Raw genomic sequence first — 26,120 nt, forward strand, 5'->3', positions numbered from 1 at the left:
CAGGCCGGATGCGGAAGTGCCGGTGCCGGGTGGGGGTGGTGGCTGGCAGGCTCGGGGCTGTGGTGGCCTGGCGGAGGGGGAATGAAGCTGCTGCGGGGGCCGCTGGGGGCTGCCCTGGGCCTTGTGTTGCTGCTGCTGAGCCCGGTGCAGACGGTGGAGCCCATCAGCCTCGGGCTGGCGCTGGCTGGCGCCGCCTCAGCGCTCACCGGCCTCATCTCCTATCCCCGCCTCTACTGCTACTTCAGGGAGTGCTGCCTCCAGCGGGAGGGGGCCCGGGCGGGAGCAGGTACGGCGGGCGGGGCTGGCACTTGTGGGGTAAGTGCGGGGTTGGGGAGGGCTTGAGAGTTGTCCCTATAGGGTGGGGTTGAGCTTGGGGGCTATTTAACCTGGGGAAGGATGGGGGGGGGCCCCTAGGAAGATGCAAATGATAAATACAAAACTTCAATCTTGCCCTATCCAACGTCCTTTTCATCAGAACTTCCAAGGCAGGTTCTGAAGGGACAGACCTTGATGGAGGGAGGGAGCTAATCCATCATCCATGTGCCCACCAAAATACCATTCCATCATCTGGCAAAGATTACAAAACTAGCCACAGACACAGACAGCCAGGTTATACACGTGTCCTCTCTGCCTCTATAGAAACTTAAAATGAAGCCCTCTGTGGTTAGTCAATAGTCATACTAATAATTCATTTAAAAACTCATGTAGCAGCCCGTGGAGAGCCGTGGGAAACTGCAAGCCTGGAAAGATCTGACAAAAAACCATTGAATCCCCAAACTCAGAATGCAGGGCAGGGTCGCTGGGGAGAGCGATATGGGGCAGCAGGCAGAGGAAGGTGGTGAGGGGCAGGGAGAGGCGATTAGAGGTAGGATGCTAAGGAGATACAGGGAGGCTGTCGCTAGAGGAAAGGGCCTGTTGGTGCGGGCTCTAGGGAGGACTGGGCTCTGCCTTCTTTTAAAGGGATGTGTGGCTCCTAGATGGAAGGAGGTGGAGTAAAAGGGGGACTTGGTAGTATGATTCTCTCCACAGGAACATGGGGTAGTGTTTGGCAGCTGGAACCAGAGCATCACATGCTAGGGTCTGTAGTCTCCACTGGTCATATCTATATATTCAAGAGAAAAATGGTTGCTCTGTTCTAATCAGGGTAGCTCTTTGATTCCCCAGCAGCTGCCCTGGGATGAGCAAAGTTTGGGCACCCCTGGATAATGTTATCAAGGGTCCTCTCTTCTGAAGCAGCTTAGAAACACTAAAACTTATCGCCTTCTTTTTTACTTATCTGATTGGTTTCTCCTTCATTCAGCACTGCAGGACGATTTGGACAAGAAACTATTTGGCCAGCACCTCGTGAAGAAGGTGATTGTGAAAGCTGTGAGTGGCTTCTTGAACAATACAAACCCGAAAAAGCCTCTCACCCTCTCCTTGCATGGATGGACTGGTACTGGCAAAAACTTCGTCAGTAAAATAATTGCAGAGAGTATCTATGAAGGAGGCCTGAACAGCAATTATGTCCATCAGTTTGTGTCCACTTTGCATTTTCCCCATGCACATAGTGTTGGCCAGTACAAGGTACGAGTTCATTTTGGACCTCATCATAAGTGATTGGTTGCGTTATCTCTTTTGCTAGTTTATAAAGGTTATGGTATCAGCAGTACTAGCAAGTGAAGACTTTTTTATCTGAAACAGTAAAATACAATGTATACTGAGTCTGAAGTGCAAATGTGTAAACCCCAACATTTAGGGACTAATTTCCCTTAAAAAAAAAAAAATTATTTATGCATCCTCTCATGTTTCTATCCAGAGGGAAAGGGCACAGGTAGGGCATCAACATGGGACTTGGAGCAGAGAACTGAACCCAAGTATCCCACCACAGGCTTCCTGTGTAACTTTGGCCATGTGACTTTCTTTCCCTGCCTTAGTTTCCCAATTGAAAAATGGGGCTAGTAGTACTTTGTCCCTCACAGAGGTGTTGGGAGCATGAATACGTTAAAGCTTGTGAAATGCTGAGAGACCCCAGTAACGGGCTATATAAGTACCTTAGGTAGGTAGATATGTGAGGCAGCACAGTTTCAAGAAATACCATTGCTTGTGTTCCTGAATTTTAATCCTGATTCTGCCACTGGGTTGTGTGAGAGTCTCTTCTGCTGCCTGCGAAATGAGGGTGAAACTTTACTACCTAGCAGGAGTATTATGCTGATCAGTGAATGTTTGTACAGTGTTTTGAACATGTAAACACAAAATGTGTGCATGTTGAAGATTTAAAGGAATGGAACAATGTTTACATTAGCTTTTAAAATGGAGAATTCTACTTTTTCTCTAGATTATATATTTCCCCTTGTAAAGCTTTCTATTGTCCTGTCCCAGCTGAGTCTTTCCTAAATGCAGTGGGAGAAAAGGATCTTTATGCTCTTTGTTCACTTACAAAGAAAAACGTCTTATGAAATTTACCATGTGGACAGTGCTAGAAACTAAAGCCCTCTCCATCCATAGCACAGGCAGTGGAGTTTTCCCTGCATTGCCTCACCCATGTGCAGGAACCAAATAATAGTGAGACTGGTAAAATGATGGTGATCAGCAGACTCATTGTTGGTTTTTAATCAACTGTCCCAGTTCCTTTTCTTTCTCATTGCTAATCTTCAACATAACATTTAACAGTGGGTTAACCCCTGTGCCATATAATAAAATACTTACATGAGGTTAACCCCCTTCCTGAACAAAGCTGCACTTTTGAAAGGTTTTTAATCCCCTCCAGTTAGATTACTTACTAGTGGTTAAAGCATGGGACTAGGAGTTATAATTCTAGGTTCTATTCCTAGCTGTTCCTGTGATTTTATTATATGACCTTGGCTAGGTCACTTAATCTCTCACTGACTAAATTTGTGCAACATTCATTAGTTTGGTAATGTTTTGAGATCTAAAGATGGAATATGCTATATGACTGCAGAGTATTAGCACCAGAGAAAATAGTTTGGCCCCTGGGCTTCACTTTGTCCTACAAGCCAGATTACTGCTTTGTATTAATGTTAATTCACTGGCTTGAAGTATAGTCCTTTTCATGGATACCTGGCAGACAGATTCTGGTAACTCACCTGGGTTTTTAAGGTTATTTTAACAACTAGAATGCATTTCTGTTCTTTTTATCATTATTTACTGTTGATCTTTTAACCCGTTTTTGATCGAGAAATTCACATAATTACAGGTGTACAATTGAAGTTATAGCTTTTGAATGGAAAATGGTGATCTAAAGTCTACATATTTCCTGTGTCTTTAATGTGACATTGATGCAAATGAAATTTGCATTCTCCTTTATTTTTATGTAACATAGGACCAGTTGCAGTCATGGATTCGGGGAAATGTGAGTGCCTGTGGCAGGTCAATCTTTATATTTGATGAAATGGATAAAATGCATGCAGGACTCATTGATTCCATCAAACCGTTCTTGGACTATTACGAGCAGCTTGATGGAGTGTCCTATCGGCGAGCCATCTTCATCTTTCTCAGGTAAGGAGCATCTGTGAAATATTTGCAGTACTGTCAACTGAATGCTCTGAAACACATCCATCTGCAATCCTTTTCCTTCCTTCACGCAGCAATGCGGGGGCTGAAAAGATAACAGAGGTGGCATTAGATTTCTGGAAAAGTGGAAAGAAAAGGGAAGACATGGAACTCAAAGACCTGGAAGCTGGAGTGTCTTTGTCTGTCTTCAACAATAAGAATAGTGAGTAATATTGATTATTCCCGTGGCTAAAAATCCTTCTCTTTGAATGAGTGGTTCTGCAGCTGTTTCTGGTATTCACCAACTGCCTCTCTTTTGGAGAACACCTAAGAAACAAATGTTTCAGTTACAAGAGTCCCAGTGGTACTCATGAGATTGCCATAATATTTCTCTTTATATAGTTTGACTTTTCAACAGACTATATGCAATTTAAGTGGGATTATTTTATGCATCTTTTTTGCTGCCTGTGGCACTGAGTTACTATCTCTGATGAGGAAGGTTGCCATTCCCCTTCCCAAGACTGTAGATCGATTTCTTTGGCTCATAATTTGGAGGCGGCACGATAAATGCCACACCCTAATCCTTCCTTGCCCTTCAGAATTGAGGGTGGATGGATTGCCAGCCTGAGTTACTGTTTCCCTAAATTATAATGGCATAGTTGTATAGTTACAAAGTTATTTTTAACAATAGCTTAGAAATAAACCTTCTAACAATGGACCCACACTATTGCAGCTCTCCAACAGAGCAGTCCACAGGATGACAAGCTAAGAAATGCACTCAGTGACTGGTGTGTCAAATGATGAGTTTTGCATCTGTTGGTTGATGTTGTTTTGAGCAGCCTTAGGGGGAGAGAGAGAGGAACTGCTTTTACCATGGTGAAAGTGCACACAGGTTTATTTACCAAGAGAGAGAAACAAAAGTGGCAGGGCTAGAGTTGATGTGAACTGGTGTGGCAGCAGCTGTTGCAGCTCAGTGCTAACTACAGTTTTCAGGCAGGGAGGTACCATGGTACAGTCATGAAGTATTCAGACTGATGCTGTCTGGTTGCTGATTTGAGGTGGAGAGGAATGGTCCAGCGTGAAGGACATGGGACTGCTCTGTAATTTATTAATATTGTTGGTGACCTGGCTCTTGAAGTTGACTGTGTCTACAACACAGTAAGGATAAATAGATGGTTTAAGAAAAAAATAAAATCAGACCTTTTTTGTTCAAATTACACCTCTACCCTGATATAACGCAACCCGATAGAACGCGGTAAAGTAGTGCTCCGGGGGGAGATGCGGGGGTGTGTGCTGCACACTCCAATGGATCAAAGCAAGTTCGATATAACACGGTTTTACCCATAACATGGTAAGATTTTTTGGTTCCTGAGGACAGCGTTATATTGAGGTAGAGGTGTATTAACAATTTTTTTAAATAAACCTCTTTAAAATTAAATGTCTGGTTATGACAACCTATGTTAAGGCCTAAACTTACTAAATCTATTAAAATTTAAATGGTTGCTGCCAAATTTTAAAGAAAAGCAAACCACTGCACTGGTGGAAGTCACTGGCCAAACTAGCGTTTGTTGAAGTGCTAAACCAGCTCTTGACAGCAGTAGCCCCTTCAGCAGATGCAGAGAGTTGGTTTTTGTTTTTTTTTTACTTTATCCAGTAGGTCAGTTCAATGACTATTTCATTCAACAATAAGAGATCAATGGGATTTGACAAAACAAGAAAACTTTGTTTTCCTCTTCCAATCTGTGTCAGAAGATGACATGTACTTAGTTCTAAAATCCTGAAGGAGATGGTGATGTGAAACAAACAGTTAAGTTCACTAACCACGGATAGTATTTTCTTTAAGAAATCAGTTTTAAATGGAAAATGTTTTGGTAAACTTTTTGACACAAATCAAAAATACTTCTAGTAAATAAGTGTATCATTCACCATTTCTGGCATAATAAATACAAAAATTAAAAATCTGAATAAATATAAATGAAGCTATATAATTGCTTACCTGTGTATAGGTTACAGCACATCCTCTTAGCTTCCCCCACCCCCAACAAAAGCACCAAATTGAATGTAAAGGCTCTATTCAATTGGAAACCAGCCTGTTTTAATGGTTACCAACCAATAAGAATCAACCTTTCTTTAGGAAAGTAACTAAAGTACAAATGCAAAATTCCATTAAAACTGATGATTTAATCAAGTTTTCCTGCTTGCTGATTTACATCGTGATTAAAATTGAGTAGTTTTAAATCACTTTGATTTAATTCTACCCACTCTGCTGCATTGGGTAAATATTTGGATATCTACTCTGTGCGTGTTAGTTTAGTTTAACAGCAGCCGATTGGGAAATAAAAACATGCCCTCGTAAACACTTGAAGGGGGCTAAGAGAAAATACCTGAGATATTAACTGTGAAGAACCTACTTCCTTGGCTCTAGCCAAATTTCAGAGCTTGTTTTGCCCAGCCTGGGAATCAAAATGACAATTTAAAAGACTCTCTGGTGAGAGGTGAGGTACTTTTTTGTGGGGAATAAACTGAAACACTCATAGACCCTGCTGGAGGGTCTAAAGCAGGAAGGCCTTCCGAGGCTTCCAAGACAGGGAGACGGTAAGCCATAGGTAAAATAAACATGTGCACAATCCTTTTGTTGTTTGAAAATCCTCTTTGTTATGCTTTATTTCTACTGCTAAGATTAAACAATACTTTGGTTTGAAAAGGGTGTCTGGTCAGTGTATTTACTGCTGGTCACGGGCTCCTGAAGGGAAGAACCGTAGGTACCTGAACCCAGTTGGACGCGTTAGGGAAAGCATGGTTGATGCACCAGATACTGTAGCCAGGACCCAGTCTAAAAGTGGGAGAATTGTAGGATTCTGTCCCAGGACAGGTAAAGGTTTAGAGCCTAACACCTGAGGGGCTGTACTCAGAGACTGGAGAGAGGGCAGAGGTGCTGCTAGCCTTGAAACCTTGACATGCAGCAACAGCTCCAATATGTGATATTTCTGTATCCATCCTGCTTGGCTTAAAGTGAAGCCACTCTCATACCGTGGCAATGTGTGACCTTATAAAAGTAGAAGTGATTGTGGTAAGACTAAAAACAGAGTAAACAACTTTAGGGTGGGTAGCAGAAAGTTGTGATAAATATATCCCCTTCCCTACTAGCTGTCAACCTCCACAAAAGGTGCACTAACCAACAGTGTTTTTTGCAGGCGGCTTTTGGCACAGCAGCCTGATCGACAGAAACCTCATTGATTATTTTGTCCCCTTTCTGCCTCTGGAGTACAAACACGTGAAAATGTGTGTCAGGGTTGAACTTGAATCACGTGGCTACATGGTGGATGAAGAAATCGTAACCAAAGTAGCTGAGGAGTTGACCTACTTCCCCAAGGAGGAGAAAATCTACTCTGATAAAGGATGCAAAACTGTGTTCACCAAGCTGGATTTTTACTATGACTTATAATGTTTTACGATGCTGTGATCTGCAAAGGAAAAAATGAACCTAATCACAAAGTGGAGAATCCGAAACATTTCATTTGTCAAGCACTTTTAAAAAAAACCAAACATTGTAATTTAATTGCCTGATGTAAATAAGTGGCAATACACGTGTCTTTTTATTCTGGGGGAGCCTTGTAATAGTCGTATCCTCAAAAGACATCAGTCCTATGCTGAGAAGCTGGGAAAGAACTGTGCATGGAACAGTCACCCCTTCCAGAGCATTGTCTAACAGTGCCTATGATTTAGCTCATATCATGGATTGATTGCTACAACTGTTCAATGGAACACAGCTATGTACATTAGACCTGCAGTTTTAATTAGCTTTTAATTTGTAGAAATGGTTTCCAGATGGTGCAGATATAAAGGCCTTGATTAAAATATTCTGTAAGACCATTCCTAGGAGTTGTGGGTGGGGTATTTCCCAGACTGTCTGAAAGGTGGATATGCAGGTTTGTTTTCTTGAAGATAACCAGCCTTGGTGTTTCCAGCTGTAATGGAACCAAAGTACGGGAGTGAGTATGTTTTTACCTAGCGTAATGTAGTGCTATTCTTATAAAAACAGGCATGTAAACTGTCCCTTCTGGTGCCAAACTGCATTAGGGGAAGGTCAGTATGTGAAACAAGGCGGAGTAAGAAGAGGAACTGCAGCCAAGTCATTGACTATGTCCCTGTAATGGAGTTAGTTCCTTCTTTGACTGTTTACTGTGAAGTGTAGCGGTGACACTCGGTCTCTTTCCTTTTCCTTCTTTGCAGTAATGAAGAAAAGGGCTGTTTCATAGAGTCCGAGTAATTGGAAGGCAGAATCTGTTATCCTGTTTAGTCCACATGGCTGCTGTAAGACTTTCTTTAGTTTTAAACTTTTCTAAATGCAGAAAGCAGCCGTCTGGATAACGTTTCACCTCTTTCAAGCTCTTGTGTGATTTAGTTTTGATCCCAGCCTTACAAGGCAGTGCTATGTGGAAGAGGATGAAGATGGCTTCAACACTACCCAGGAAAATATTTAATTACAGTAATGCCGAAGTTACAGCAGCCCATCTGCCAGTTTTACTTATAAATGCCAACACTGATAACTTTTTTCTCTCCAGTTTCTAGCTCTCTCAATTGCAAAATAAGATTTTTATAATTCCCTTAATAAAAGTTCTCACCAGTAAAATTTGTATATGATACCTCTCTGCTATTTGCATATATAGAAGGGACTGCCTCATGGTTACCTTTGTATGTAATTTACCATCTTACCACACTTATTCTGCCATCTGGTTAGTGGCATTCTGCTGTGCTTGAATACAAACGTTCGTTTGCTTTTTGGGGCTAGGTAGTGGAGAGTGGCCTGGTTCTTAAGTCATTGCTAAAAAAGATTAGCTAAGTCATTATGGTTTGCATCATGAAGCAAGCAATTAGGGCAGACTGCTTGGGATTGTGCATGAACTTTCTAATGCTATGCTACTACAAACCAGGCTCCTGGCTCCTAGTAAGAGGAACAGTCTTCCACATGCTGTAGTCTCAACAGTATTCTAAAGGTGCTTAAAACATGGACTGGATCTGTCCAGCTGATAGAGTAGATTAAGACCCCACTTCCTCTGTCTGCCCACTTATTGATATCGCTAATGTGGGTGACTAGTTACAGTAAGTGATGATGGCCTTAGCTATGTCTACATTGTGCCACAGGGTAGACCAGGGTGCTGCATTGTAACAGCTGTGGATGCTGTACCTAGTTTGCATTAATGTAGTCCTGTTTGAAGAGGACTATGTTTATGCAAAGTAGATATCTTTTAGTTCATTCCAGCAGTGTCCACACGGGACAGTTAGAGTGCAGCACTTGGTGTGTACTGCTTTTCGGATCTCTGTAGAGAAATGGAGCAGCAGGATTCAAGCCTTTCTTGTTTGTTCTTGTTACATTTGGATAATGTAATTTAACTTAAATCTGTTAGCTCATCCTCACAGGTTCCTTTTAACCTGCTGATTTCATAAACCCACCAGGAGCCTGAGTTTTTGAAACTCACAGGGCAGACCAGCTGGAATAAGGGTGTAGCGCTCCAAACAGTCACTATTTGCTGGCTTTTCCAAAATACATAAATTATGAGGATTACATTCTACAAGCTTATAGCGCCATGATGCAATTAGAGAGGGGAAGTAAGAAACTTCCATCGCTGTCCATGGTGGTTTCTGTTAAAGAAATCCTGCTTTCGTTTATATCACAATATCCTGAACCGCTCACTTTGAATAGTGAAGAACATTATGCAACTCTGCCAAGTAATACTTTGCACTTCCATCCATTAGTGAACTCAAAGCACTTAATGCTGTTAGATTTCTATCCCTCTGAGAGCACTGTGGGGAAGAGAGGAAAGAGCATTTGCCCTGTCTTGCATAGAACACTAATTTCCTGATTTCCCACTAATGATAGGATGTTTAGACTAGGCTGCTGGCATTTTAACCACCCTGCTGTCTAGATGATAGGGTGTTTAAATTCCAGCAGGTACTACCACAGTACTTACACTGTAGCAGTGGGGAAAATTGCTTGTTGGGACACATCAATTGAGCTGGTCAGGTCAGAGTTAGGACCAAGATCCTGCTTGAATACATCCTATGCTGCAGAAGATATGTGACAAGTTACATTTCTACAATTGCATCATAGAAAAAACTGGCAGGAATGCTGAAGACTTTCTGTGAGAAGAGCAAAATTCCAGCCACTCTTGCTGGAAACAGGTAAACATGCAACCCTTTCAGCTAAATTCCCACCTCAGGTCTATCACCTGAAAAGAGCATTACTTCTCTGCCCCAGGAAGGCCTTCCACCTTTATACTCCTGAATGGCACTTTTGCCAATTGCATTGCTGTGGTTTAACTGGAGCACCCTGCTGTATTAACTGCTGAATTCAATAAAAAGCTACAGGGAGGTCTAGCTTATCCTTACAAGGATCCCTTATTTACCCTGGGAAGGAGCAGGTAAGTCAGCTGTTACTTAAAGATGGCCTGACTTCATCTGAACAAACCCGAGCAGAAGGAACCTGAGATACCACAGCATGACTGCCTCGGGGTTGAGCAGTAGAATGGTAGTGTCTACCAGCTGGCAGTTATTTAATAAGTCAAAAGGCAGCTGAAGGATGAAAGACATTTATTGCAGCTATGACATTTAGAGTTTTAAAAACTGCATGAGTACTTTACATTCAGAACATCAGAGCTGGAAGAGCTACCAGACTTTGTGGGTGCAGTGTTTAGAACCTTTTTGAGGAAGAGTTACCAATAAGGGTAAAACATCACACATCAAAGCAACAGTCCAATGTCCGAAGGTTAAGAGCTAATGTTTACTTCAAGTGATTGCATCAGAGTAAACAGTTTGTCACAGTTATGACAAAACCGCATGCAGGGTTATAAAAAAAAGTGTAACTAACTCCAATTTCAGAGGTTCACCTGACCATTTAAAACTTTCTTGCTGGTAGTTTGAACAAAAACAGGCTTGATCTGAGACACTAATATAAAGCAGTTTTGCACACCGTCTTAAAACAAGTGTCAATAGGAGGGAGTTAATTCAGCAACTGCATAATAAAATCAACTTCCTCCCATAAATCTTAGCTGCACTGGTATCATGCTGCACATACTATGTAGTTCAGTTAAACTTTCTCTCCTCCATGTATGTAAAGGCACTTCCATCTCATGTCTGGGGCAGAGTAGGAGGGAGAAAGCGTTAGAAAGTTGAGTCTTTGGTGAGTAAGCTGCAATATGAAAATTCCACCCTTACTCGCTGGGTGAAGGTTGATCCTCTCCCAGCTTCCTAACCCTTCAGGTTCCCATTTCACCTTTCTGCTAGGAACACGATGTTTCACACTGACCATCCCAGATACCGGTTCTCATTAATTTTACAACGTTATTAAAAACTACTAAAAATAAGGCTGGGGGGGGGAGAGGTTGTTCTTTGACCATATTTCCCACCCCCCCTTTCCCGTCCTGGTTCTGTAGGAAAAGATTTTGTACTTCCACTTCAATCCAGTATAAAATAGTATAAAAAATAGACTATTCAAAATCATTTCTACTCCCACGTAACATTCAAGCAAGAGGTGCGTCTGGGGAGGGGAAGGGGGGATGTTGCTGGATTATGTGGCTGTGGCTTGGAGGGAATGTAACACCTTGTGGATTTCATGCCCACCACTGTGCACAGATACTGACCTGACAAGTTGTAACAGTCAAACCCTCATGAATATTTTCCCCTGGAAGACAAGACACTTGCCTGAGGTGCTGTAGCAGTCAAACGCCTCGTGAACGGTTCCCCCCCACTGAAAGGGACAGAAATACCCATTGGCAGCCAAGCCCACAGCCACTTGGACTCTTTGATTCAAATTTCGTATGAGGAGGGGAAAGAATACAGAGTCTTTTAGATAAAGACTGTGGAGGGAAGCAACTAATTTCTCCCCAACCCAAGATTTCTCTGAGTTCACCTTAACGTTCCACATCACCAGAGCAGGAGGCATGAAGACAGCTTAGAGTCAGAAATGAACCAAGGTCCTGCCCTTCCATCCCTGGACAACTGACCACCTGAGCACAACACTACCACCCCTTTCCAGAGCACAAGGAGTCCTCCCAGCACAGAGGCATTTGAACTAGCAAAGCATCAAGGCCTCAACCCTTGCTGCCATTATCATGGACTCTGGACGTGCCAGCTGAAGTCAAGGCCAAAGCGCCCATTGATTTCCATATACTAGGAAGGGACTGTGGCCAAAAGGAAGGATTCCTTCGTTTTACTCCAGTTGTCTAGAAGAGAGGGTTGGAGGGAGAGGATGGAATTTTTAACAATCTCAGCTGTTAAAACACAATGTAGTGAAGGCTGGATCCAGTGATGAATGCTGTGCTCAAAGATTTCTAGAGACTATCCCAGATTAAAAAGGCAACACTTGGGTACTGCCCGTTTAAGGAAGAGCACTGGGGTTTAAAAAAATAAAAGAAAAATCACTCATTCCTAGGATCCCTGACATGTCCCAAAATATTAAAAGTGCAAAGAGACAAGACTTCAAAATGCCATTAAAAGTGCTTCAGCGAGGAAAGGGGATCGCATTCCTTGTTCCACCTCAGTTCCATATTGCTCATAACCTCTCCCAGTAATACAACAGCTTCTGCTGCACAAGCTTGCAGCCTTTATCGGAGTAGATTTTCTCATCTTTTGGGAAGAATGTCATCTCCTTGGCCACCTCGTCGACGATCGCCTCGTTGATTTTCTTGCCACCAGCCTCGATTTCTGCCCTGATGCACATCTTAAGATGCTTGTACTCCAGGGGCAGGAAGGGGACAAAGTAATCAATGAGGTTTTTGTCTATCAGGCTGCTGTGCCACAAGCCACCTAGAAAACATCAGACAGGAAGTTGCTTAAATGGTCAGGGAGAAAAAATGTAATATCTTAATGATAGCTCTGTCCTCCATTGTCAATAAATGCTTGGTCCTTGTTTTCTAGGTAGGTGATTTTACTAAATGACAGATGAACAGCCCCCAACACTTCCAAACATGAAAGGCCTGTGCACTGCACTTCGGTCTTACACCACTAGGGACATTATCTAAGATTAAGGCCACGTCCAGACTAGGAATTAAAATCGATTTTAGATACGCAACTTCAGCTACGGGAATAACGTAGCTGAAGTCGAATTTCTAAAATCGAGATACTCACCAGTCTGGACGGGGCGCCATCGATGTCCGCGGCTCTCCGCGTCGATTCCGGAACTCCGTTCGGATTGATGGAGTTCCGGAATCGATGTAAGCGCGCTCGGGGATCGATACACCGCGTCCAGACTAGACGCGATATATCGATCCCCGAGCAATCGATTTTAACCCGCCGATGCCGCGGGTTAGTCTGGACGAGGGCTTAGACTTTGATTAATATTTGTTACCAAGCGTAAAGCAGCAATCTTCTATGCACCGTTCTGTCAGTGCAATCCATTCCTGATCTGCAGCGCCCTCTGCTGGTCCAGTTGCAGCTCATCCCCTGTGCAGAGGTCTTTGATTTTACTAAGCTATCTGTGGGGCCCTACCAAATTCACAGCCACAGAAAAACACATCACAGCCTGTGAAATCTGGTCTTTTGTGTGCTTTTACCCTATACCGGAATTCTCAGACTTCATTGTACCGTGACCCCCTTCGGAGAACAAAAATTACTACATGACCCCAGGAGGGGGGACTGAAGACTGAGCCCATCCGAGCCCCACCCCCTGAAGGGGGAAGGGGCAAAGTCAAGCCCGAGGGCCTCAGTCCCAGGCAAGGGGCCTGTAATCTGAGCCCCAATGCCCAGTTGGAGGGGCTCAGGCTTTGACCCCAGGAAGTCTAAGCCAGTCCCGGCGACCACATTAAAACAGGGCTGTGACCCACTTTGGGGTCCCAACCCCCAGTTTGAGAACTGCTGCCCTATACTATACACATTTCACAAGGAAGACCAGTGTTTCTTAAATTAGGGGCCCTGACCCAAACGGGAGTTGCAGGGGGTCGCAAGGTTATTTTAGGGGGGTTGTGGTATTGCCACCCTTACTTCTGTGCTGCCTTCACAGCTGGGCAGCCAGAGTGTGGCGGCTGTTGGCTGGGCACCCAGCGCCCCACCAGCAGCAGCACAGAAGCAAGGATGGCAATACCATAACATGCCACCCTTACTTCTGCGCTGCTGCTTTCACAGCTGGGCGGCCCGAGAGTGACGGCTGCTGACAGAGGGCCCAGCTCTGCAGGCAGCCGCACAGAAGTAAGAGTGACAATACCACACCAGGCCACCCTTCCTTCTGCCCTGCTGCTGGCGGCGGTTCTGTCGCCAGAGCTGGGCTCCCGGCCAGCAACCACTGCTCTCCAGCAGCTCAGCTCTGAAAGCAGCACCATTGTGAGCAGCAGCACAGAAGGGTAGCAGTACCACAAATCCTCCCTCCTACCCCGATAACTTTACAACCTCCCCTCCCACAACTCCTTTTTGAGTCAGGAGCCCCTAAACTACAACACTGTAACATTTCAGATTTAAATAGCTGAAATCATGAAATTTATGATTTTTTAAATCCCAGGACCATGAAATTGACCAAAATGAACCATGAATTTGATAGTGCCCTAGCTATCAGGTAGGCAGCTGTCTTCTAAGAACTAGGCTGGGATCATCTAACATCATTTTTGCTGGGACTTAAGTTAGGTTATAAACTCAGGTCAATCCGCAAAGGTGAACGGTTAGCGCATTAGAGTCTCCCAGCCCCAGAAACATTGGGCATAATTTCTCTCTGAAACAAACATTCTGTTGGGTGAGGACCCAATCCTGAGAGCTGCAGGGTGCCTCCTGAAATTTGCCAAGCACCCAGTGAAATCAATGATTTGTTGTGCTCAGTGCCTAGTGGTATCTGGGCCTAAGTGAGTGGGTGTGTGCACAACAATCTTACATGAGTTAAAGAGGCAAGCTGGAGCAGCACACACCGAGCGAGGATTTTCTGTGTTTATGAAGTAAAAGAACCTCCAACTCATTGGGAAAGTAACTCACTATTCTTATTATTGAAGACTGCTACAGATAGCACAGGCTCCAGGTCTTTCAGCTGAATCTGCTTCCTGTCTTTTCCACTCCTCCAGAAGTCCAGAGCCACTTTATTAATTAAATCCCCACCTGCATTACTGTTCATAAGAGAAAGAGTTTAGTACAGACCCAAGATAGAAAGAGTCCAGCAGCTCTTCTCTAGCAGGATTACATTTAACACTTGTCTGTTCTAATGTCTGTCTGCACAGCAACCATGTCACCAGAATAAAAACCCTTAAACCAACGTCTAAGTCACTCAGGACTAAATTCCACCTTGTCTCTACAGCGTTATTTCTGAGCCACAATACCTCTTGCTCAGAAGAAATGGTCACGTAGCTCCCTCTCAAAAGAAATCATCAGCTCAGCACATGTGGTGGGCCCTCTGAGTGATGCATAGTGGTCTCTCCACACCACCCCGTAGTGAAGTATGATACCAGTGCAATGCTCCCAGTGCATGGAATGAGGGACAGATTTAGGATCTGATCTCCCATCTGCTGTATAGCAGCGTGCTATTACCAGATGAGACTACCAGATCGGCCCACTTTAAGGTGTTATGTGCTACAGTCCTTTGCTGGATGGAGGCAAAATTGCTCAACTGTACCATAGTCCCTGCAATGCAGACAGCTAATGGACCTTCTTCTTTAGCTCAGATAGCACATGCTTTTTCACAGAAGAATCTGGGTTCTATCCCTGCTGATGCTTGGAAGCTCTGAGTGGCCAAGACACAAACCACAGTGACAGCGAAGGTCCGGGTGAGCCTGGATTTGCCACAGTAGACAGACCACAAACCTGAGAAAGATAAAGATGGCTCTCCGGTAGGACACCCCATCAATCTGCTCATAATAGTCTAAGAATGGCTTGATGGCATCAATGAGGCCAGGGTGCAATTTATCCATTTCATCAAATATGAACACGGACCTGGCACAGGCGCTCACGTTACCCCGAATCCACATTTGCAATTGATCCTGGAACAAACGAGAAATGCACATTAAAAAAACTAGGTCCCACTGGTAGAGAGCTCAAAAAACACCTGGGAGGGGGTGTGAGTAATGATCCTTCAAATGCTCTGATTATATCCAGCTTCTTGAAGGGAGGAATATGCCCACTACCTTCACATGCTGCTAGAATGTGAATCCTATTCCAGTTATTTTATGAGAGTCACCATAAAGCACATTATTTCCATCCTCAGTTGAACAGTCAAAGCATGAAGAGCAGGGCTCAAATGGGAGAGAGAAGAGACCATACAGGGGAAAAGAAGAAATTTCTTCTACCATCTACTTGACTAATAATAATAAAAAACAACCACCACCACCACCAAAAATTGATTCCTGAAATGTTCAGTTGTAAACATGTAAAGATGCTTGGGGTATGTAACCTTCAGTCTGTGACTATCCTTTTCACGAAAATTGCAGGGAATAAACAAGGTGATTAGCATCAGTCACTTATAAGCCTCTGAAATTACTGCTCCTTACAGTCACCTCATTTAGCTAGAGCGGAGGACATTTCACAACAGTGAACGCTGTAAAAAGAAACCTGAAGGGTAGCCTCAGGGGAAGGAAGGAGAGGAAGTAACTTTTAATCCTTTGAGGAACACTCAAAAGCAGGAGTAAAGAGATTTCACTCTTTCACTTTCCATTTCTTAGCATTTAACTCAGTGCTGTTGTGTTCCAGTTTCTAGCACTGCAGGGGGATATTTCGATTCAGTGAATGTCTGAAAATACACAGAAACGGCTGGATACAAGGTTGTTATTTGAGACACCTATGGATTTGTATACCAAGAACAATCTAATTTCATGGTGTGGAGTTTTAAAGATTAATATTTACTGATTTCACCAAGGGGAAGTTAAAATTTGCTCTCTTACCTTATACAGTGTAATCTGATGTTCATGTGGGAAGTGTAGCGTGGCTATAAAGAGATGAACAAATTTGCTTTTCTGTCCCGCTTTGTGAATGCTCTTTGCGATGAACTGGCTAACAAAGTTTTTACCCGTGCCTCCCCAGCCATGGAGGGAGAGAGTGAGTGGCTTTTTGGGATTTGGGTTGTTTCTGAATCCTGTCACTGCTTTCAGGATCACATCTTTGGCAAGGTGCTGTCCAAAGAGTTTATTATCCAGATCCTCCCTCAGTGCTGAAGAATCCAAGGAGAAAAAGAAAGAAGGTCATTTTAGAAGAACAAGGGTTTCCAAAAATGGCTTGCAAATTGAATGGTACCATGAATCCCATTTCTCTCTCTAGGTGATCTTTATCCCACACTGGGAAACATTAGAGGAGCCTCGGTAACTGTGCTAGGGAAACAGAGCCCGATATTGATTTGCACTTACACCAAGGATCTCAAAGTGTTTTAAGAACATTAATGAATGTAGCAAAGAGTCTGTGGCACCTTCTAGACTAACAGACGTATTGGAGCATGAGCTTTCGTGGGTGAATACCCACTTCATCGGATGCATGATGTATTCACCCACGATAGCTCATGCTCCTATACGTCTGTTAGTCTAGAAGGTGCTACAGGACTCTGCTGCTTTTACAGATCCAGACTAACACGGCTACCCCTCTGATCCTTGACACTAATGAATGTGGCTCCCAGAATGTCCAGCTGAGGTACCTGAAGTATCAGCCCCATTTCACAGATGGGGAAACTTCAGGCAGAGAAGGCGAGTGCTTTTCTCAAGGTCACATTGCCAATCAGTAGCAGGGCTGGGAGCAGCACCCCAGGGTGCCAACCCCAGCTCTCCGCTCTTTCCACTAACCCATGCTCCTTCCCCTTGAAACCCAGGGTCTGTCCCAAGCAGCTCTCCCTTCTCCCATGGCCCCTCCACCGGGCCAGCCTGCAGCTGCTGGTCCCCCAAGGCTTGGTCCCGCTCTCCCCGTTACACTGGGTGGCCCCTCGTGCCCCCTGCCCCCCAGTTCCAGCCTGGAGCCAGTGCCCTCGGCAGCACCAGCCCAGTCCGCCCGGGTTCGATCCCGGTTCCGTTGGGCCGGGCCGGGCCGGGCCAGCCCCGCCCCAGTACCGGTGGTATTGGGCCGGTCCGCCTCCCCGGGGCAGCACTCCACGAAGCCGCAGTAGAAGCTGGGGTAGGAGAGGTAGCCGGTGAGCACCGAGGCCGCCCCGATGACGATGCTCAGGCTGATGGGCTCCAGCGCAGCCGAGCCCGGCACCAGGAGCCAGAGCAGCCCCGGCAGCAGCTGCATGGCGGCTGCAGCTGACCGGCCCAGTCCGCGAGGGAGGCAGCGGCTTGCCGCCAGGGCCCGGTAGAAACTACAACTCCCGACGGCCCCTGCGCTTCATGCACACTTCCGCCACGCGCAGCACTGTGCCGCCATCTTTGTGAGGGCGGGAGTTAGATTCCCTTTGCTTGAAAAGCGTGGGACGGAGAGTTCCGACGTCAGCTATTTCCGCCCCGCAAGCACAGGCTTCCTCCGGCCATCTTTGTGAGGGGCGGATGCGGGCCGCTGCTTGGAAGGGAGGGATGGATAGGGACACATGGTCTGCTCAGTTCAAGACTGGGAGAGGCTTGTGCCGGCTTCTGGCTCCATTCAGGGGCCTAGTTTAACCTGGATGTTTCCCATTGTGTGTGTGTGTGTGTGTGTGTGTGTGTGTGTGTGTGTGTGTGTTACAACCTGTTTTCTGGCTCTGGGGGTGCTGGTGTCACAATCTGTTGTGATACAGCATCACCTCCGAGAGCAAGAGACCAGCTGAAAAGCTTGTCTGCAAGAATGTTTTCTTCCCATGATGCAACGTGATGATGTAAGAGTAAAATGTCATCATCACAATCCCATTTTCCCGCAAAGGTTCCCATGGTGGCAGACTCGCACCCTTTCTCTGATCTCACAGGCCTTCTCCTGCATTGTGTCTATCACAGTCCAGAAGATACCTTCCTTTGCATGTAAAATGTCAGTGCTGATGCCTTTCCTCATCATGCATTGGAATAGTTTGAACCTGTCTGAACAGTGCTTCTCTCTTGTTTGTTTACCATTACAGTTTGAAAGCTACACGTCTGCAGCAGCAGCAGAGTGCCCTGTGCCAGCCCCCGCAAATGGGAGAGGTAAATCATTGCAGACTATTACAAAAGAGAGTAAACAGTGAGCCAACTGGGGTAAATACACAAGGGACTGCCAAAATAGCACTAAATCCTACAACCACCAAGAGAAAAGAGCCTGAAGGAAAATGGCATTTTAAAATTCCAGCCGTTGCATGTATAGTTGTTTGAGGATGGGGGTGACATCATTATGTTCCTTTGTACATTTAAGAAAGCAAGTAGCTACTGGTGAAGTGACGGTTTGGAAGACAATAGAAAAGAGAGTTATAATAGACAAGATGAGTGAAGATGGAAGCATGGATGAGGATTTCAGCAGAAGTGAAGTTGAGTCACTGTTGTGCACAGATCTCTAGCCCCAGTCACCTTTGGTGTATGTTTAAGATTTCTGGGGCTCATTCTGATCTCATTTAGCTAGATCCAAGTCCCACTGAAATCAGCTAAAAGACTCCCTATGGTTTAATTGGAAATTCACACTGGCGTAAGTCAGAATTAACTCCATTTAAATCAATGGAGTGTGAAAGGGTGAGAGATTATAAACAGGCTTTCCATTTCCTCCCCTTTACTAAGTAAGTTTCATTTGGTATTTTTTGCTTCGTCCGTTTTATTTCTGCAAGTTTTAATGGGTGTGAAACTGTCCAAATGAAGTGGCTTCTGCATTTTTCAACTGTATATTTCCTCTTGGCAGACAAGTCTTTAAGTAACCTCGGTGTTTGCTTTTTTGTCTTGCCTTCTTTTCAGTTCCATCAGATTCATATTTCTTGTGCTAAAAATACTTTATTTGTTGGTGGTTTGTCAAAGTAAAATGATCAAGTGTTAATCCAGGGCAAAAATGTAGGTGGTGTAAAAAGTAGTTTTTCAAAACCTGACACTGACAGAAACCTTTCATAATGTGTTTGACTCACTATAAAAAAGGGTTTATTGTTTGGATTCAAACATTTCCCTAGGGTGTTTGCAACCAAAACATTGCAAGGAGAGGTTAGAAAGTGAAACTGACTTGCACCAAAAGCATAATAGACTAATATATCTTCATTATACACTTCTACCTCGATATGACGCTGTCCTCGGGAGCCAAAAAATCTTACCGTATTATAGATGAAACCGCATTATATCGAACTTGCTTTGATCCACCAGAGTGCGCAGCCCCGCCCCCCCGGAGCGCTGCTTTACCGTGTTATATCCGAATTTGTGTTATATTGGGGTAGAGGTTTGCCATCTGAGTGAATTGCAGGAAAGAAACACTGTGTAATTGGTGCATGTACATTTAAAGATCTAAGCTGATGGGTGTTTCGGCAGATACCAATAAACTCATCATCTTCCCCTCTGTTATCCTGCCCCAAGAATTTCCTTGACAGGATCCTTAAAAATATTTTAATAAAATGGTAGGGAAGATTTTTAAAAGCTTAGAAGTGTGGGGGGGCTTATTTTGGCTCCATGCTTTTTAGAGCATCATTCTAAACTATAGCACCTCTGGCCTTTTCTCTGTCAAACCTCTGTCCATAACCAGAGTTTTCTAGATTTGCTGTTAAAATCGAAAGCTTCACACCTTCATCATTAATAGAGACTGGTGAGGAATTAAGTGGGCAAGCAAACCTGAGTCAGTAGTTCTGTATATTGGGTCCCTTTTCTTCTGTTGCTTTTGTTTTTCCTTTGTTCATATCCCCGGAAAAACAAGGCTGGCATATCTGCCCTGCCTGCTCTGTGCTGCCGCCTTCTGGTCTCAATAGGGGAGGTTTGTCAAGATTCCAGAGAGATAATTGTTGTGGAAAATCGACCACACCGTTGAATTTGGATCAGACAGCCCAAGGCTCTTTTATTGATTACAAGTGTGCACACAGGGAGAGACAGCGTTCGCCTACGCAGAGGGTTGGCTGCTCTACCTATTACAAATTTCACTAAGCTTTTAAAGCTTAAAACCACAAAGCGTCGCTCAGCAATACATTCAATACATCCTTATTTGGCACTTACATTGCTAATTCTGCAAGCCATAGCAACACACAATTGATAATTTCCTTATATGGTTCAGCTATTGCAAATTCAGTAGCACTCTGTCATAACTATCCTGTTTTTCTTGTTAGGTGGTCATGTGGGCCTAAATGTTCTGTGACCCTAGCTTGTGGTTACCTTAAGCAAGCAACTTATTTCTACAATATAACCCACAAAGCTGCAATGACTCCCCTAGGGCCCCCCCTGTCCTCAGCTAGTACTTTTCCAGACAGTGTATCTGTGTAAACAAGTTTTAGGAAAGTTAGGGTTAGTACAGCCAAGGGCTTGGCCTGTAAAATCTTGACAACTGAAAAATCCCTGTTGTGAAGGGGAATAACAGAAAAGCCCCTGTTGTGGAGGGGATTTTATTTTCCCTATCATAATTAAGAATAAATACCATATTAATGTTGTTTTACTTACAGCAGCATGTTTTGAAGGTAGGGAAAGGATGTACTGTATCATGTTGAGATGAGGAAGTTATCTTCTCTCTCCAGTCCCAGTGTGCCACAGTCTTTAGGTATATTAAAGGGAAGTTCCCTGCCCCAACAAGCTTATAGTCTGAGAAGATACTGGTGGGAGAAGGAGAAAGAGACTTGTTTTCTTTTCCTCCTTGTCCTTGAGCACTTGGCCTTTCTATGTAGCCAGGTTCACCTTTGAAGCCACAGTTTTGCAACCTTTGCTAGAGTAGATTCTATCTTCTGTGGGATAGTCGGACATTGCTAAGGCAATCTTTATGATGAGGTCTTCATCTTCTTGGTGGCCTTGGTAGCGCAACTCCTCTTGGATGCACTCTTTCACATGTTTATATTCCAGGGGCAAGAAAGGGATGAAATAATCCACCAGGTTCTTCTGGATCAGCTTGCTATTCCAAAAACCACCTGGGGTGTGGGGGAGAGAAGAGAGAGAAAGATGTCTGTCCATGCATAGCTGGAATGAGCACATGTCACCACAATGTTTTGTTCTTCTACAAAGCCTGCTATCTGGGGATCTGAAAGCACTCTACAAACACTATTTGACCTATGTGGGGAGGTTTACAGTTGAGTTCTTTAAAATAATTATGTTGCAGGGATATAGTGCTGTGTACCAGTAGTGCACGGGTCATTCCACAGAGAACTGGGGCTGGACAATACACATGGGATCTCATGGACCTCACGAGCTCAGAAGTACTCACTGTTCCTGTTATTGAAAATCTCGGCAGATAGTATAGACTGCAGGTCCGTCAGGGGAATTTCTTCTCTTCCCTTCTGCCTCCTCCAGTGATCGAGCGCCACCTCTGTTATCTTATCCCCTCCTGCATTACTGTTAGGAGAGAAATGAACTGGATCATCAGAATGACCCTCAGCAAGGTATTATCTCAGGAACAATGCAAAGGGCCAGATTGTACCCCCTAGATCCGTGCATGGAAGGAGCCCTCAGTGGATGGGTATGACTTGGGGAATCTATGCATATCTTATGAATTCTGTTCAATATTATGAACTCTCAATATTTATCTTTCTATATGTATCCATCAGAAGAAGAAATGGAAAGAACAGTGAAGCAGTTACAAATGGGAAAGCTGCAGGAATAGACAATATAAAGTTGAGTTGATAAAAGCCAGTGGGACAAGTGCTATCAAAGCATTAGGAAAAATATATAAGAAGGTGTTGGAGAAAGAGGAGGTACCGGAGGAGTTGCTAATGGCAACATTTGTACAGTTCTGAAGGAAGGAGATCCTGTTACTCTGTATAATTGTAGATGTATAAGTTCTTCTGACTGACACGAGGGTTGGACAGGTTCAGTTACCACATATGGACAGTCTTTTCTCGGTGACCAAGGAGAGCATGTACAGCAAGGTACCCGAACCTGTGCCATCAAACTGTAGCCTGATGAAAGCCTATTAGCACCTGCTTCTCCCTTTGCCCTTGCTGACTCTGTTGGGTCACAGTTACTCACTAACCATTGGATTTCCTTACTTCAGGAAGAGGAAGATGGCCTTGCCGTAGTAGACGCCATTGATAGCCTCGCGATGACTGAGGTACGGCATGATGGAGTCGATCAGACCATGCGGCATCTGGTCCATTTCAGAGAAAATGAAAAGCGACCTCGGACAGACGCTGACATTCCCTCGAATCCAATTTTGCAGCTGCTCCTGTGGGGACGGGCAAGATGGTCGGTGAGCAGGGGGAGCTGGAAATCAAGATTGGAGCTGGATTATTTTTTCATGGGGGATTACACCGGTGCTCTATCTTGGAGGGACTATTAATGTAATGCTAGTGATATGTAAAGGTAATCAAATCTCACGTGTTAGAGTCTCACATTGACTTCAGTGGGAGCAGTATGTCCTTGTGTGTCGGTGAAGTATTTGTCTGGATATTGACTTCCATGAGACATTCGGTTTAACCATTGCCGGAAGGTCTAATCCTAAACTCATTAAAGTCAATGGGAGCTTTGGTTCAATAGGGCTGGGGGGGTGGGGTCAGAAATACTGAAAAGGATGGACCAATAATCTGATGTGCTGTGGTAAATTCTGTGTCTCTGTACATGAGGCCTGTAGATTCCTTGAGCTATAGTTCGCTGAAAGGATACAGTCAGATAGAATAGGTCTCAAATTTGACCTACTTCCTAAATGTTATAATCTAGTGACAAATTAAAAAGTCCAGTGTTTATGTAGGACCTACAGTAATAAATTTGGGGCAAACTCTGTGGCTAAAGCAAGAACTGGCTTGGACCTCACTTCAAACATTGAAACAACCCAAGTGTTTGGAGAGGTTCAACAAGTTTGGTGAACTTTGTATCATTTTCCACTCCCCTCTGCACTGTCTGGTTATGCCCATGATGGGCAGCAGAGGTGCTGAAATTCTCTGGGCAGTGTTATTCACACGCAGCCCCATATGTGATCTGCATGCAGGATTCCTGACCTATCCATCTCATTAGGAGAGTAGAGTCACAAACGAAGTACCTTATACTGCTTTATATGTTCAGCGTGTGGGAAATGCAAGACTGCGTCATACTGATGGACGAACCTCCTCCTTGCTTCTTGACGCTGGTACAGGTTCTGTGCAATGATCTTGCTGACAAAGGTCTTGCCAGTGCCGGTCCAGCCATGGAAGGACATCACCAGGGGCTTCCTGGGCTGTTTGTGTCTGGAGTGCGTGCTCAGTGCTTTCAGAACCACCTGGGTGGCGAGGTGCTGACCAAAGACTTTCTGTTCCAAAGCCATCTGCAGAGCTGGAGGCATGGTGGGAGGTCAGCGTCAGGAAGCACTTCATTGACCCTCCCTCCCCATGCTACTGTTGAGCCGCAGATGGGGAGAACATTCCCAGTTAACATTATCATGGAGCCATTTCCCTGTGTAACATGAGCTGTAGGCACTGAGCTGCTCCCTGTATCTGGCCCTCAGCGGCTGTTCATGGGAGCTAAGCAGCTTGCACGGGATACCTGGAGACTCCCAATATGTCTATCACTGTAGCTGGTGCCTCATACATGGGCCTGGGATGTGATCCTGTGGTTCTGGGGGGACGTGTTTGTTGAAATTCCTGGATCCTCTTTAACCACCTTTGGTGACATGTAAGGTACCTAATAGATGAGGTAAGACATGTCTCCCTTGCTCCCCCCCATTCTCAAAGAAGAGCTGACATTTCAGTGGCAAGAAGCACTTCAAGGAACACTGCCTATAGGCGGAGGGCTGGAGGAAATCTGTGTACCTTGAAGTAAATGGAGCTGTGCTAGTTTTCACCAACAAAGGATCTGGCTCAGAATCTGCAGCATAGTCTTTCAGGGAAAGGGTTAATTAAAGGCCTGGTGTTACTGGTGCTGAAAACACAAGGGGATTTCCTAGGCTGCCAGGCTCATGGGTTATGGAAAGTTTCCAACAGGCCATTTAATGATCATCTCGGTTTCCATTTCTCAGCACTAATGCCTTGAATGCAGGGCGAGAACTGCTGCCCAACTTCCTCTTTGGGGCGGCTGCTTGCTTCACAGACAGAGGTGGCAGGGCTCAGAGGCAGGGCGGGCTAGTGGAGAAAGCCTGGGACTCTGAACCTAGCAGTTCTGAGTTGTAATCCCACCCCCAGACCTGACTCGTGCATCCAACATTCTCACCAGTGATGTTGGGTTCTGCACAGAGGGGCCCATGGCCCTGGAGAGGAACAAGCAGGGAATGGGGTCTTGGGGGGAGAGGCAGTGTGGGACTGGGGCCTTGGGGGAAGGTACAGGGCATCAGGGGAAAGGGGTGGCACGGCTGCCCCCCACACACACACTTTTAGGAAGTTTTTGCCACTCCTGGTTGTGCGGTATCTGAGCGCACAACTGGAAGCAGGGGCATTGGGAGGATTAATTAGCTCATGGCCTTAAATTCACTCCTGAATTATGCCAGCATAAAGCAGGGGATTCCTGGCAAGGGAAACGTCCATCAAAGGAAAAGCAGTTGTGACATGAGGCATCTGCAACCTCTTCTCTGCCAGCGAAGACCCATGGAATGGGAGGAGGGGCATGGCCAAGGCATGCAGTCAGGTCCATTCCCTGGCCAGTCTCTGCCAGGTTGAGCCCTGCCCTGGTGGGAAGGAAAGCTGACTTTTCCCATCAGAACCGCTGCCTGAAAAGGCAGCCTGCACTTCCCCAGTTAGAATCCCTTCACCCAGAATGCAATCGCATTCCTGAGGTCAGCAGGGCCCTTGGATTCCTCCGCCCGCGTCATCGCTTGCTGCTGCTATTACCTGGGATGTCCAAGGTGTCCTTCATATTGCAGCACTCCAGGAAGCGGCACTTAAGCCAGGAGGCGGGGGAGAAGAGCTGCCACATGACAGCTGCCCCGCAGAAAGCAAGTGAGGTAGTGATGGGCTCCAGAGCTGACACCAAAGTGGGCACCAGAGCGAAGAATCCAGCCACGTTCAGAAGCTTCATGGCAGGAGCTGAATGCCAGCCTGGCTCGGTGAAAGCAAAAGGGAAAGCACCAGAACATGACTTCCCGATGTGTTTCTGCAATCTCAGGATGTTCTGAGAGCTGGAGGCTAGTTCCCATTAGCGTGGATAAGCCACTGAAGCAATAACAATAATTGAGTCATCATCACATTATTATATTTGGTGTTAGCCTAAAGGCAAAGTCGCATCCTGAGCTGGGTTATGTTCCTGTTGGGAGGGAGGGGGGAGGCCGCGAGCTTCTTCGGCCCACTCTTTCATGCTCCCATGTAGCAACTGAACAGGATCCCAGCCTTGAGATTTCTAGAGGGAGCTGCTAGGGTGTATGCTGCCTAGCCTCAAGACCCTGCACATTTGGGGCTTGATCCTATGAGGTGCGGAGCTCCTTGAATCCCCCTGACTTCTGCAGGAATGGAGGGCACTTAGCACCTTGCAGGACTGAACCTTTCGCCAGCAGATACAGTACCGGGGGAAAGCAGCAAAGAATCCTGTGGCACCTTATAGACTAACAGACGTTTTGGAGCATGAGCTTTCGTGGGTGAATACCCACTTCTTCAGATGCATGTCATGTCATGTCAGATGCATGTCATGCATGTCATGCATCTGAAGAAGTGGTTATTCACCCACGAAAGCTCATGCTCCAAAACGTCTGTTAGTCTATAAGGTGCCACAGGATTCTTTGCTGCTTTTACAGATCCAGACTAACACGGCTACCCCTCTGAAACAGTACCG

At 45.2% G+C, this 26,120-nt stretch overlaps 3 protein-coding genes across 11 annotated transcripts; 1 reads left to right on the plus strand and 2 right to left on the minus strand.

Annotated features, from left to right (window-relative positions):
• Window positions 1-39: 39 nt before the first annotated feature.
• On the plus strand, window positions 40-22,530 carry LOC127035907 (torsin-1A-like). Of its 7 annotated transcripts, none has more exons than XR_007769959.1 (6): window positions 40-286; window positions 1,301-1,566; window positions 3,323-3,498; window positions 3,588-3,715; window positions 18,452-18,515; window positions 22,450-22,466. XR_007769959.1 is itself a non-coding variant. In XM_050926165.1 (5 exons), exons 1-5 carry the CDS (start codon window positions 82-84, stop codon window positions 22,485-22,487), a joined length of 813 nt encoding a protein of 270 aa, XP_050782122.1. In that variant the 5' UTR covers window positions 40-81; the 3' UTR covers window positions 22,488-22,530. The 7 variants fall into 7 exon arrangements, 5 of the variants coding, with proteins under 5 accessions (XP_050782122.1, XP_050782123.1, XP_050782121.1 ...); XR_007769958.1 differs by lacking the exon at window positions 22,450-22,466 and adding an exon at window positions 21,306-21,393; XM_050926165.1 differs by lacking the exon at window positions 18,452-18,515 and having other exon boundaries at window positions 22,450-22,530.
• TOR1B (torsin family 1 member B) lies at window positions 3,492-17,729 on the minus strand. Of its 3 annotated transcripts, none has more exons than XM_050926168.1 (5): window positions 17,481-17,692; window positions 16,335-16,600; window positions 15,262-15,437; window positions 14,443-14,570; window positions 3,492-3,598 (listed from the first exon to the last, which is right to left on the minus strand). In XM_050926168.1, exons 1-5 carry the CDS (start codon window positions 17,659-17,661, stop codon window positions 3,495-3,497), a joined length of 855 nt encoding a protein of 284 aa, XP_050782125.1. In that variant the 5' UTR covers window positions 17,662-17,692; the 3' UTR covers window positions 3,492-3,494. The 3 variants fall into 3 exon arrangements, with proteins under 3 accessions (XP_050782125.1, XP_050782126.1, XP_050782124.1); XM_050926167.1 differs by lacking the exon at window positions 3,492-3,598 and adding an exon at window positions 10,067-12,297 and having other exon boundaries at window positions 17,481-17,727; XM_050926169.1 differs by lacking the exon at window positions 14,443-14,570 and having other exon boundaries at window positions 3,512-3,598; window positions 17,481-17,729.
• LOC127035909 (torsin-1A-like) lies at window positions 21,071-25,573 on the minus strand. The gene is made up of 5 exons (XM_050926171.1): window positions 25,187-25,573; window positions 23,431-23,699; window positions 22,445-22,620; window positions 21,664-21,791; window positions 21,071-21,370 (listed from the first exon to the last, which is right to left on the minus strand). Exons 1-5 carry the CDS (start codon window positions 25,371-25,373, stop codon window positions 21,126-21,128), a joined length of 1,005 nt encoding a protein of 334 aa, XP_050782128.1. The 5' UTR covers window positions 25,374-25,573; the 3' UTR covers window positions 21,071-21,125.
• Between the last annotated feature and the right edge of the window lie 547 nt (window positions 25,574-26,120).

Source organism: Gopherus flavomarginatus, chromosome 17, assembly GCF_025201925.1.
Source record: "Gopherus flavomarginatus isolate rGopFla2 chromosome 17, rGopFla2.mat.asm, whole genome shotgun sequence".
Taxonomy (NCBI): domain Eukaryota; kingdom Metazoa; phylum Chordata; order Testudines; family Testudinidae; genus Gopherus; species Gopherus flavomarginatus.

Bases quoted from the DNA above. Each gene is read 5' to 3' on its own strand.
- LOC127035907 (XM_050926162.1), top strand. From the start codon at position 82: ATGAAGCTGCTGCGGGGGCCGCTGGGGGCTGCCCTGGGCCTTGTGTTG. The intron at 1,567-3,322 runs GTACGAGTTCAT...TATGTAACATAG, and splicing joins ATAGTGTTGGCCAGTACAAG to GACCAGTTGCAGTCATGGAT. The intron at 3,499-3,587 runs GTAAGGAGCATC...TCCTTCACGCAG, and splicing joins GCCATCTTCATCTTTCTCAG to CAATGCGGGGGCTGAAAAGA.
- TOR1B (XM_050926167.1), bottom strand. From the start codon at position 17,661: ATGCAGCTGCTGCCGGGGCTGCTCTGGCTCCTGGTGCCGGGCTCGGCT. The intron at 15,438-16,334 runs GTAAGAGAGCAA...CGTTTGTTCCAG, and splicing joins ATCAGATTACACTGTATAAG to GATCAATTGCAAATGTGGAT. The intron at 14,571-15,261 runs GTTTGTGGTCTG...TCTTATGAACAG, and splicing joins GCCATCTTTATCTTTCTCAG to TAATGCAGGTGGGGATTTAA.
- LOC127035909 (XM_050926171.1), bottom strand. From the start codon at position 25,373: ATGAAGCTTCTGAACGTGGCTGGATTCTTCGCTCTGGTGCCCACTTTG. The intron at 21,792-22,444 runs GTAAGGAAATCC...CTCTCCTAACAG, and splicing joins GCCATCTTCCTCTTCCTGAA to TAATGCAGGAGGGGATAAGA. The intron at 21,371-21,663 runs GTGAGTACTTCT...CCCACACCCCAG, and splicing joins GATTTTCAATAACAGGAACA to GTGGTTTTTGGAATAGCAAG.